The sequence below is a fragment of the Bos taurus genome, chromosome 14, assembly GCF_002263795.3.
Source record: "Bos taurus isolate L1 Dominette 01449 registration number 42190680 breed Hereford chromosome 14, ARS-UCD2.0, whole genome shotgun sequence".
Classification (NCBI taxonomy): Eukaryota; Metazoa; Chordata; class Mammalia; order Artiodactyla; family Bovidae; genus Bos; species Bos taurus.
In genome coordinates, this window is record NC_037341.1 from 31,217,659 (window position 1) to 31,230,056 (window position 12,398).

Here is a 12,398-nt window from a genome sequence, read left to right on the forward strand (position 1 = left end):
TGGTATAGTGATGGGACAGCAGTGATTGAGAATGAAAGTAATTAGCATGCACATTCTCTGCTGGGGAAGACTAAGGAGAAGCAGGTGGTCAGCCTAGAAAAATATTTCTCCGTGGATTTCCTATGAAATCAGTGTGTCTTGGGTTTAACTTTGAAATAAATTTAAAAATTGGGGGGGAAAAAAGGGTGGTTTGAGTACAGCATTTCTCAAATGAAGATTTTAGACTTAACCTGATTAACTATTACAGACTTTGAGCAGATTGCAGATTATCCTTTAACGTCTTTCTGACTTAATTTCTGATTGCTTTCCTGAGTGGGAGACAAAAGTCTTTGAATAAATGTTTTGGAAGTTTTGCATAACCAAAAGTTTATCTAATTTATGTTACTGTTTTTAGCATTAATGATGTATTATTAACAGTTACTAACAGACTTAGTTGTGCTTTTATAAATTTGTGTGCTCTCTCTATCCTAACCCTCAGTTTCCTTTCTTCTTCCAATAACATGGTATTTACTTCTTAGCAATATTTAGAGAGATTTGTCAAAGTTTAGATATGCCCTTGGAAGTTTCATTCATGTGGATGTCATCTGCAAGGAGAAAAAGATTTAGCACCTTTCATTAGGTGGAAAGATCTCCATGTGGATGGGAAATGAAAAACATTGTCTTGGTTCAGCTCAGAACTCCCTTTTTATCTTCTAAGGCTTTTTCACAGGCTCCCCACTGCACCCCACACCCATATATAATCACTCCCTGCTGTTCTGTTCTCTTGCACTGCTGCTAAGTCACTTCAGTCGTGTCCGACTCTGTGCAACCACATAGATGGCAGCCCACCAGGCTCCCCCGTCCCTGGGATTCTTCAGGCAAGAACACTGGAGTGGGTTGCCATTTCCTTCTCCAATGCATGACAGTGAAAGTGAAGTCATTCAGTTGTTTCTGACTCTTAGCGACCCCATGGACTGCAGCCCACCAGGCTCCTCCGTCCATGGGATTTTCCAGGCAAAAGTATGGAGTGGGGTGCCATTGCCTAGGGTCTCTTTTTTTCCTGACAGCCTCTTCTTTTATAGCTTTAAAAATCATTTAAAAAACTACTAACCCTTTTTTTTTTTTTTTTTACTAACATGGACTCTACTCTGAATTCCAGACATATTCAGATTGTTTTCTTGATACCACTGTTGGATCCTTTATGGATGGGCACCTCACATCAACCCCAGTCTGGCTAGACTGTGAGCCAGTGTGGCAGGGGACATAATGTCCCCAAATTTGAGGGCAAGGATCATATATTACACTTTTCATTCCCCTAGCATCTAGAGCAATGTCCTCCTTTGGGGTGGGAGTTACTTTCCCTTCGTAATACTTCCATAGAAGGGTGGAAATTTGCACTTCACCAGAGAGAGAAAGGATGGGAACAATATTTTCCCTTCCTTTTGTGGTTATGAGATTGGGAGAAGGCATCAGGCATACTCAGTTCTTTCTGGTTTCTCTGTTTTTTGGATTGACTCAGGTTTTTGAGAATGAATATGTTTCTGGTCAGCTTATATTACTATCTATATAATAAGCATGAAGGGTCTATGTTTAAAATTTAAAGATATTGATTTGGATTATGATAAATAAGTATCCTTTGTTGGTGATATAAATCCCAGTATACTTTGGATGAGTACTGATACATGTATACAAAGACTATGAAGATACAATGAGAATTAATAAAACAGTTGTGATTTATTGATTTATTTTAATTAGGCTGTGTCAGGTCTTACTTGTGGCATGCAGAATCTTTTAGAGTCATGTGAAATCTTTTGTTGGGGTGCCTGTACACTCTCTAGTTGTGGCATGCAGGCTCTGGAGCACATGGGTTCAGTAGTTGCACTACGCCGGCTTAGTTGCTTCACAGCATGTGGAATCTTAGTTCCTCAACCAGGGATGAAACCCACGTCCCCCTGCATTGCAGGGCGGATTCTCAGTCACTGGACCACCAGGGAAGTCCCTGGTTATTGATGTCTATGTGACAAAGGTACCGTACAGTTTGTATGTACTGAATCATTTCATTTTTTCTTCATAGCAACCCCTGGCGTAGGTAGTTCCACTTTACAGGTGAGGAAACAGAGGAACAGAGAAATTAAGGAAAACATTGAGGTCAATCACATATGGAATTGGTTTCAAATCCATGTCTTTCACTTAAACTGATTTTCTGAAAACTGGTTATCATCTACATACTATATATACAGCTAGTGGGGAGAAAAACTGGTAATATCTTGGGAAAAGTATGAACGATCTTACATTGTAGAGTGAAGGAAGAATGAAGAATCCCATTTAGATTTCCTTAGGTTGATCTTCCTTATAACTTAATCTCGAAATTGTAAACCTTTTTTACTCAATTTTGTACTTAGACTGTATCCATTAATTCAGTCTCTGTGATTCATTAAGTAATTCTTGAATAAATTTTTAGTTGAAATATGTTTTATGTAAGTTGTCACATGTTTTTAGGAGTGAGAAGGAGAAAAATGGCCATGACAGCTAGAGGCCGGCATGTAACCAAGGGCTTGGTGTTGCTAGAAACTGGCCTGACAATATTGCTTAGACTTGGTGTTCTTCTGTTGAAGATACACAGTTGCACAGAACATCAATATCAGACAGAGCTGCTCTGTGTCCATGGTAAATCAAGTGAAAAACAGTACTACTCCACCGTCATGTCCAAACACAGATGAAACAAGAGTGTTGTCCCAGCCACAAAATAACTAACGCCCAGTTGGTAATGATTGCTGCTGCTCTGGAGAAGGCAATGGCACCCCACTCCAGTACTGTTGCCTGGAAAATCCCATGGATGGAGTCGGACACGACTGAGCGACTTCACTTTCACTTTCCACTTTCATGCATTGGAGAAGGAAATGGCAACCCACTCCAGTGTTCTTGCCTGGAGAATCCCATGGACGGAGAAGCCTGGTGGGCTGCAGTCCACGGGGTCGCACAGAGTCGGACACGACTGAAGCAACTTAGCAGCAGCAGCAGCATGACAGCATTTAGTCCTGAGCAAAGCTCTGCTTCCTTAAGCTAGCTAGCTAGTGTGTGCTCAGTCATGTCTGACTCTTTGTGCCTCCATGGACTGTAACCTGCCAGGTTCTTCTGCCCATGGAATTTCCCAGGCAAGAGTACTGGAGTGGGTTGCCATTTCCTCCTCCAGGGGATCTTCCCGACCCAGGGATCGAACCTGTATCTCTTGCATCTCCTACAAGAAAGAGGTGGGTGGATTCTTTACCACTAATGCCTTCCTTAAGCCCTCCCCCAAATCAACTAATACAAGCCCAGCCTATGAGTCTTTCTTTAGTTTAGTCCCTCAGTCATGTCCGACTCTCTGCGACCCCATGGACTGCAGCACACCAGGCCTCCCTGTCCATCACCAACTCCAGGAGTTTACCTGAACTCATGTCTGTTAAGTCAGTGATACCATCCAACTGTCTTATCCTCTGTCATCCCCTTCTCCTCCTGCCTTCAATCTTTCCCAGCAGCAGGGTCTTTTGAAATGTGTTAGTTCTTCGTATCAGGTGGCCAAAGTATTGGAGTTTCAGCTTCAGCATCAGTCCTTCCAATGAACACCCAGGACTGATCTCCTTTAGGATGGACTGGTTGGATCTCCTTGCAGTCCAAGGGACTCTTCAAGAGTCTTCGGCAACACCACAGTTCAAAAGCATCGATTCTTCGGCTCTCAGCTTTCTTTATAGTCCAACTCTCTCATCCATACATGACTACTGGAAAAACCATAACTTTGACTAGACCGACCTTTGTTGGCAAAGTAATGTCTCTGCTTTTTAATATGCTGTCTAGGTTGGTCATAACTTTTCTTCCAAGGAGTAAATGTCTTTTAATTTCATGGCTGCAGTCACCATCTGCAGTGATTTTGGAGCCCCAAAAGATAAAGTCTCTCACTGTTTCCACTGTTTCCCCATCTATTTCCCATGAAGTGATGGGACCAGATGCCATGATCTTTGTTTTCTGAATATTGAGCTTTAAGCCAACTTTTTCACTCTCCACTTTCACTTTCATCAAGAGGCTCTTTAGTTCCTCTTCACTTTCTGCCAAAAGGATGGTGTCATCTGCGTATCTGAGGTTATTGATGTTTCTCCTGGCAATCTTGATTCCAGCTAGTGTTTCATCCAGCCCAGCGTTTCTCATGATGTACTCTGCATATAAGTTAAATAAGCAGGGTGGCAATATACACCCTTGATGTACTCCTTTTCCTATTTGGAACCAGTCTGTTGTTCCATGTCCAGTCCTAACTGTTGCTTCCTGACCTGCACACAGATTTCTCAAGAGACAGGTCAGGTGGTCCCTGGTATTCCCATCTTTTTCAGAATTCCCCACAGTTTATTGTGATCTACACAGTCAAAGGCTTTGGCATAATCAATAAAGCAGAAATAGATGTTTTTCTGGAACTCTTGCTTTTTCAATGATCCAGTGGATGTTGGCAATTTGATCTCTCATTCCTCTGCCTTTTCTAAAACCAGCTGGAACATCTGGAAGTTATGGTTCACGTACTGTTGAATTCTGGCTTGGAGAATTTTGAGCATTACTTTACTAGCGTGTGAGATGAGTGCAAATGTGCAGTAGTTTGAGCATTCTTTGGCATTGCCTTTCTTTGGGATTGGAATGAAAACTGACCTTTTCCAGTCCTGTGGCTACTGCTGAGTTCTCCAAATTTGCTGGCATATTGAGTGCAGCACTTTCACAGCATCATCTTTTATGATTTGAAATAGTTCAACTGGAATTCCATCACCTCCACTAGCTTTGTTCATAGTGATGTTTCCTAAGGCCCACTTGACTTCACATTCCAGGATGTCTGGCTCTAGGTGAGTGATCACACCGTCATGATTATCTGGGTCGTGAAGCTCTTTTTTGTACAGTTCTGTGTATTCTTGCCACCCCTTAATGTCTTCTGCTTCTGTTAGGTCCATACCATTTCTGTCCTTTATCGAGCCCATCTTTGCATGAAATAGTCCCTTGGTATCTCTGATTTCTTGAAGAGATCTCTAGTCTTTCCCATTCTGTTGTTTTCCTCTATTTCTTTGCACTGATCACTGAGGAAGGCTTTCGTACCTCTCCTTGCTGTTCTTGGAACTCTGCATTCAGATGGGTATATCTTTCCTTTTCTCCTTTGCTTTTCACAGGTGTTTGTAAGACCTCCTCAGACAGCCATTTTGCTTTTTTGCATTTCTTTTCCATGGGGATGGTCTTGCTCCCTGTCTCCTGTACAGTGTCACGAACCTCCGTCCATAGTTCATCAGGCACTCTATCAGATCTAGTCCCTTAAATCTATTTCTTACTTCCACTGTATAATTGTTAACACCTTCTTAATAAGATACTCCAGAGTTCCCCATGGTGGTGTTGACATCCCTCAATTTGATGAGTAATAAACCCAGCTAGTTTAACTATAGTAATGTGCCTGGTGTTCTATGGAGGGTATTACCAGAAGAAAGCTTATTAGTATTTTTGACTCTTCAATTTAGTATTTGAAATGTTATACTCTAATCAGGTTAGACAGCAGGGCAAAATTAGAGATAATTAAACATGTACTTATATCTGCTAAATTTTATATTTTAACTATGGCATCTTTTAAAAAAATTTATTTATTTATTTAGGCTGCGCCTTGTCTTAGTTGGGGCATGTGAACTCTTAATTAGTTGCAGCAAGTGGAATCTAATTTCCTGATCAGAGACTGAACCTGAGCCTCCTGAACTGGGAGGGCTGAGTCTTAGCCACTGGACCACCAAGAAATTCCCAGCTAAGGTATTGATATATTTTATGCTCACTACCACTGCTTAAAAAATGTTTATTGCTATGATAGCTGTTCAGTAAAATCAGTTCTAGAATTTATAATTGATGTTAAGTTATTGTAATAAAGAGAAATCCACTTATTTATAAATTCAAAGTCTGGTTAGAATTAAGAAATGAGCATGTTAAACTGGTAATTATTAACAGACCTTAATTAACTCTTTAACAGAGTGAAAGAGGCCTGTAAAATGGTTTTTGTTTTTAGATTTAAAGACATTTCTGCTTAAATTCTTTATAAAATCCTATAGCAAATTATATTATTATATATGTATTATCCCATCATTATCTTTTATTTTTTTCAGACATAAAATACTTAGGAAAACTAGGAGGTTTTAAAAAGTGACTTTTTCACTTGAAACTACTCTTTGTTGTTGAACTGTTTTGAATTTTTATTAGGAAAAGCTCTTTTGTGAAAAACTGCACTTAACTCTTCTTGGTTTGCAATATATTTTGCTAAGGCCACATTTTAAAATCAGTGTTCTTTTTGGAAGTAAATAATAAAATGAAGTTCACATTATGTACTACTTAACTGTAGTAATATAAGTTTCAACATACTTCTTTTAGGTAAAACTTGCTTTTCTACATTTCTTCAAATTATTACTGTCCTCCAAACATTAAGGGCTTCCCTGGTGGCTGAGCTGGTAAAGAATCTGTCTGCAATGTGGGAGACCTGGGTTCGATCCCTGGGTTGGGAAGATCCCCTGGAGAAGGGAAAAGCTACCCACTCAGAATTCCATGGACTGGAGAATTCCATGGACTGTACAGTGCTTGGGGTCGCAAAGAGTTGGACATGACTGAGTGACTTCCACTTTCCAAACATTAAATTTTGTGGATGCCTTTTTCTTTGGCTCTCTTGGATTTAATATTGTTTACTACTTTTTTTCTCATTTTTTTTCTTCTGTAAATTACATTGACTGGGTTTTGCTTTGTATCCTCTTTTAATCCTTCTTTGTACTCCCCCCCACCACATACCCCAGCTTCAATTCTTCCATTACCACCTCAAATGAACATTCCTATCATTTAGTTCTGGATCATCTTTTGTCCTTGTCTGCCTTAATTTTTCAGATCTTCAACTATTATCTTTAAAATTATTAACTTTTAAACAAAGGTTTCTAATGTGGTCCTCTTGAATCTGTTGGAAATTTCCATCAGCTAGTTGGTCATCATCGGTGACTAACTGTAACTTAACACAGTGAAACCAAACCTTGCCAAACTACCCAGCTTCTTCTGACTTATTTCTGTCCAGGAGTCTATTAATGTTTAGTTTCCAGGACTTAAAACTTCAGTTAGCACTGGCTCCTTTCTTGCCACACATTGAATTAGTTATTAATTTTTGTGGATTTTTCAAGGATTTATTTTAAAATAAATTAGTTTCAGTGAGAAAAAGATAGTTTTTTCAAAAACTGGTGCTGGAATTTATATCCAGATTCAGACAATTGAACATTGATGACCCTGACCTTAAACATTTGAAATGGATCATGGGTATAAGATGTAAGAAATAATACATGTAAGAGAGGTGGTTATAAAACTTCTAAAACAAAACATCATTGTTCAGTTGCTAAGTCGTGTCCGACTCTTTGTGACCCCATGAATTGCTGCACGCCAGGCTTCCCTGTTGCTTCTTGACCTGCATACAGATTTCTCAGGTGTCAAGTAAGGTTGTCTGGTATTCCCATCTCTTTAAGAATATTCCATACTTTGTTGTGATCCACACAGTCAAAGGCTTTAGTATAGTCAATGAAGCAGAGTAGATGTTTTTTGGAATTCCTTTGGTATTTCTATGATTCAGCATATATTGGCAATTTGGTTTCTCATTTCTCTGCCTTTCCTAAATCTGGCTTGTACATCTGTAAAAGTTCTCCATTCATGTACTGTTGAAACCTAGCTTGAAGGATTTTGAGTATAATCTTTCTAACATGTGAAATGAGTGCAGCTGTAAAGTAATTTGAACATTCTTTGGTATTGCTTTTCTTTGGGGTTGGAGTGAAGACTGACCTTTCCAGTCCTGTGGCCATTCTGAGTTTTCCAAATTTGCTGGCATTATGAGCGCTGGCATACTGAGTGCAGCACTTTAACAGCATCATCTTTTAGGATTTGGAAACATAGAAGAAAATATTTGTGATCTCAGGTTAGGCAAAAGTTTCTTACATATGATACAAAGGCACAAACATTTGATTAAAAATTGATGATAAATAGATAAATTAGACTTCATAAAATTTAAAAACGTTTGCTGGTTGGAGCACATAACTGCACGTGTTCATAGCTGCTTTATTTATAATTGTCAAAATCTAAAAGCAACCATGCTAGCCTTCAGTGTGGGGTGAAGGAATGGATAAAACTGTGGTACATCCTGACACTGGAATACTTTTCAGTGCTATAAAAAAATGAGCTAAAAAGCCATGAAAAGTCAATGAGAAACCTTAGTAGTATGTAATAGTAAGTGAAGGAAGCCAATTTGAATAGGCTACATACTGTGTGTTTACAACCATATGACATTCTGGAAAAGGCAGAACTATGGAGACAGTAAAAAGATCAGCAATTGACAGTGGCTGGAGGGGAGGGAGAAATGAAAAGGTGGAATACAGAGTACTTTTCGGGCAATGAAACTACTCTGTATGATACAGTAAAGGTAGATCCATATCATTATACATGTGTCCAGACCCATAGAATGCACAGCGCCAAGAATGAACCCTGATATAAACTGTGGACTGAAGGTGGTATGATGTGTCAGTAGAGATTCATCAGTTGTAACATGTGCCATTCTCGTAGAAGATATTGATAATGGATGAGAGATTACATGAGTCAGGGCAGAGGATATAAGGGAAACTTGTACCTTATGCTCCATTTTGCTGTGAACCTAAAACTGCTGTAAAAAAGTATTAAAAAAAAGAAGACATTAAGAAAATTTGAAAACAAACTTCGGACTGGGAGGAAATATTTACAAAAGGTGTTTGATGAAGGACTTGTGTCTAGCTTATATAAAAGTTTTTTCTGTTTGTTTCTTGCATCTCAATAAGAAAACAATTTCATTTTAAAAATGGGCCTGAAGATTTGAAGACTTTGGGCCAATGGTTATATATATGGATATGTGAATAAAGACGTGAAAAGATGTTCAACATCATAGTCATTGCTGCTGCTAAGTCACTTCAGTCATGTCCGACTCTTAGCGACCCCATGGACTGCAGCCTACCAGACTCCTCCATCCATGGGATTTTCCAGGCAAGAGTACTGGAGTGGGGTGCCATTGCCTTCTCCGTCATAGTCATTAGAGAAATGAAAATTAAAGCCACAGTGAGAAACTTTAACATACCCACTAGTGAAGTGAAAGTCGTTCAGTCGTGTGCGACTGTTTGTGATCCCATGGACTATATAGTTCATGGAATTATCCAGGCCAGAATACTGGAGTGGGTAGCTGTTCCCTTCTCTAGGGGATCTTCTCAACCCAGGCATGGAACCTGGGTCTCCTGCATTTCAAATTCTTTACCAGCTGAGCCACCAGGGGAGCCCAACATACCCACTAGAATGACTGTTGAAAAGACTGAACGTACAAAGCATTAGCGAGGATATATAGCAATTGCAACTCTCATACACTGCTGGTTGGAATGAGGGGAACAGTTTCTCAAAATGTTAAAACAGAGTTACAGATGACTCAGCAGTTCCGCTCCTAGGTATTTATAAAACAAAGTTGAAAACACATGAAAGCCTCTATACAAATATTCATAGCAGCATTATTCTTAAGCAAGCTTTCAAATGGAAACAACTCAAATGTCTAGCAAGGTATGAATAGATAGAAAACATTTCCATATAATTGGATGCTATCTGCCCTGCCATCCAAGAGACACAGGAGACGTGGGTTCCATCCCTGGGTTGGGAAGATCCCCTGGAGGAGGAAATGGCAACTGACTCCAGTGTTCTTGCCTGAGCAATCCCATGGACAGAGGAGCTTGGCGGGCCACACAGTTCATACGGTTGCAGAGAGTTGGACACAATTGAGTGACTGAACACACACAGTAGTTTAAAAAAAAAAAAAAAAAAACTACTTACTGATAGATGCAATTATAAGGATGAATCTTGGAAACATTACATTAAGTGAAAGAAATCATATAGAAAAGACATCTATATGAAATTTCCAGATTAGGGAAAATTAGACAGAAAACAGATCTTTGCTGCCCAAGTCAGGGGTGGGAGTGAGGATTGACTGCAAAGGGGCATGAGAGAACTTTTTTGGGGTGATGGAAGCATTATAAAGTATGACTGTGGTGATAATTGTACTACTGTGTGGATTTACTAAAACTTCTGTTCACTTAAATGAGTGAGTTGTGTGGGATGTAAGTTATTCCTTAAGAAAACCAACAACTTTGGATTTAAAAAATCCAGGACTTACAGAAAAAAAAATTTCATGAAGTCTTAACAATAAACTGAAAAATGAATCAGTGGCAACTGATAAATATATATGCAGGGAGTGATAAAATTTGGAAATTAGCATTTTGTAGGCATCAGGAATCAAAGATTAGATCAATTAAGAATCACCAGTTGATGCTAAATCTTGGAAATTTTGTTCAGGAGCAGAATATTTGCATGATGTAAAAATACTATTTTATAGACTGCTTATTACTTATAAGGAAACAGTAGTGCAGAGATTAGTCTTGACCACCATGTGATAAAAAGTAACATCACTAGTAAAGAGCAGGTGAATGTGTGTCCATCATTGTTGACACCTTTAGGACACATCACCTATGTACTATTCTTTCTGATGATGCATAACCTGAATTTAGTCACAAAGAAATATTAGGCAAACTCCAAATAAGGACTGTTCTGTTAAAAGAGTAGGTGGTGGGTGGGCTGTATTACAAAATATTAGTGTCATAAACAACAGTAAGGTTGTAGAAATGTTCCCAAGTGATGGGTAAAGAGACATAACAGTGAAATGCTATACCTAACCTAGACTGGATCCTAGATGGAAGAGAGAGAAAAATATGGTGTAGAGGATAGTATTAGGTCAGGTGACAATGATGGAACATGGACAATAGATTAAAAATGTTACTGAGGTTGACAAGTATGTTGAGGTTATGTAAGAAAATAATTCTTAATACACACTGAAACATTTAGGGGTAAAGAGCGCTGATATATGTAATTCATGCTGTGAATAACTTTAGAAAAAAATGTGTAAAGAGGACAAACTTGTATGCACAAAGGTAAAGCAAGAGGTACAAAATCTTAAGCAACAGAGAATGGATAAATAATATACGGTATTCTCTGTACTATTCCTTTTGTAACTTTTTTGTAAGTTCAGAATTATCTCCGAATGGTTAAAATAAATTTTAATAAAAGTGTTTTGATTTAAGGCTCAAAGGTTTTTTTTTCTGATGTGGTGGTAGTTGTTCATTTTCCTTTTTATTTCTTTTCTGATATTTTAAAGTATGTTGTAGGTTTTGGGGTGTGTTGAGATTGAAAGCTGGTAGGCAAATTTCATTCAAGCTTGTTATCAATTTGATAACTGACACTGAGTACTAAATGTAGACTAAACCTGTATGTTAATAATTAGCCTAAAGATATTCTGGTATAGCTATGCTCACTGAAGGGTTTTTAAATATTTAGACTGTGATCTTTTTTAAAAGATAATTTTATTTTTGGCTGTGCTGGGTCTTCGTTGCTGTGCAGGCTTTTCTCTAGTTGCAGAGAGTGGGGGCTGCTCTTTAGCTCAGGTGCTTGGGCTTCTCACTGTGGTGGCTCCTCTTGTTGTGGAGCATGGGCTCTAGGGTGTATGGCCTTGTTAGTTGTGGCTCCCAGGCTCTAGAGCACAGGCTCAGTGGTTGTACACAGGCTTAGTTACTCCAGGGCATGTGAGATCTTCCCATATCAGGGATTGAACCCATGGCTCCTACACTGGCAATCGGATTCTTTATGACTAGGCCACCAGGGAAGCCCTAAAAATTTATTAAAAAAATTTTTTTTTTATTTTTAGTATCTTCAAAATGGCTGATAATTTGGATGAATTTATTGAAGAGCGAAAAGTCAGATTGGCCAGAGACAAAGCAGAATTGGAAAGTGATCCACCGTACATGGAAATGAAGGTAAAGTTAATCATTTTCTTCCAATGTGTTTCATTAAATTGTCTCTGAAGATTACCCTCTTTAAATGCAAAATTTCTTCTTCTGGGAGTGAGAAGCTTGTTTCATATTTTAGTTTAACTGTGCTGTTGTTCTAAGTCTGAGACCCTGAACCTGGATAAGATTTCAGTAATTTTGAATGCAATTTTTCTTCTGTGGTGTTTTGTACCTCACAGTTTCTCTTCTCTCTTATTGGAGTTTTAATTAATAATTTATGTGCTTTCTAACATGATTAGGAGACTAGTTCTAATGCAAGGAATTTTCAGAATATAAATAGAATAGATGTAAAAGCAATTTCTTATATTCTTTGTGAAAAGGTTCATTTTTTTAATGAATCAGTATCTTAAACATTTTTGAAATCTACAAAAATGAATTTATAAGGATAGTTTCTTTGTGTATTTACTTTTCAGAATATAAATTTGTTAAAATGTTTCTGAAAGCAGTGTCTGAAAAAGCTTTCTTAAAACTTTT

At 38.4% G+C, this 12,398-nt stretch overlaps 1 protein-coding gene across 18 annotated transcripts in view; it reads left to right on the forward strand.

Moving 5' to 3' along the window:
* The window catches only part of CSPP1 (centrosome and spindle pole associated protein 1), a 113,816-nt gene that overhangs the window by 4,536 nt on the left and 96,882 nt on the right, over window positions 1–12,398 (forward strand). For 16 of the 18 annotated variants that reach the window (XM_025001590.2, XM_059893268.1, XM_010812038.4 and 13 more), the window contains exon 2: window positions 11,783–11,891. In XM_025001590.2, coding sequence (XP_024857358.1) covers window positions 11,793–11,891 — 99 coding nt within the window. In that variant the 5' untranslated portion in view covers window positions 11,783–11,792. Of the gene's footprint in view, window positions 1–5,624; window positions 5,773–11,782; window positions 11,892–12,398 lie in introns of all 18 variants that reach the window. The other 2 variants (XM_059893270.1, XM_059893269.1) reach the window with 1 other exon arrangement.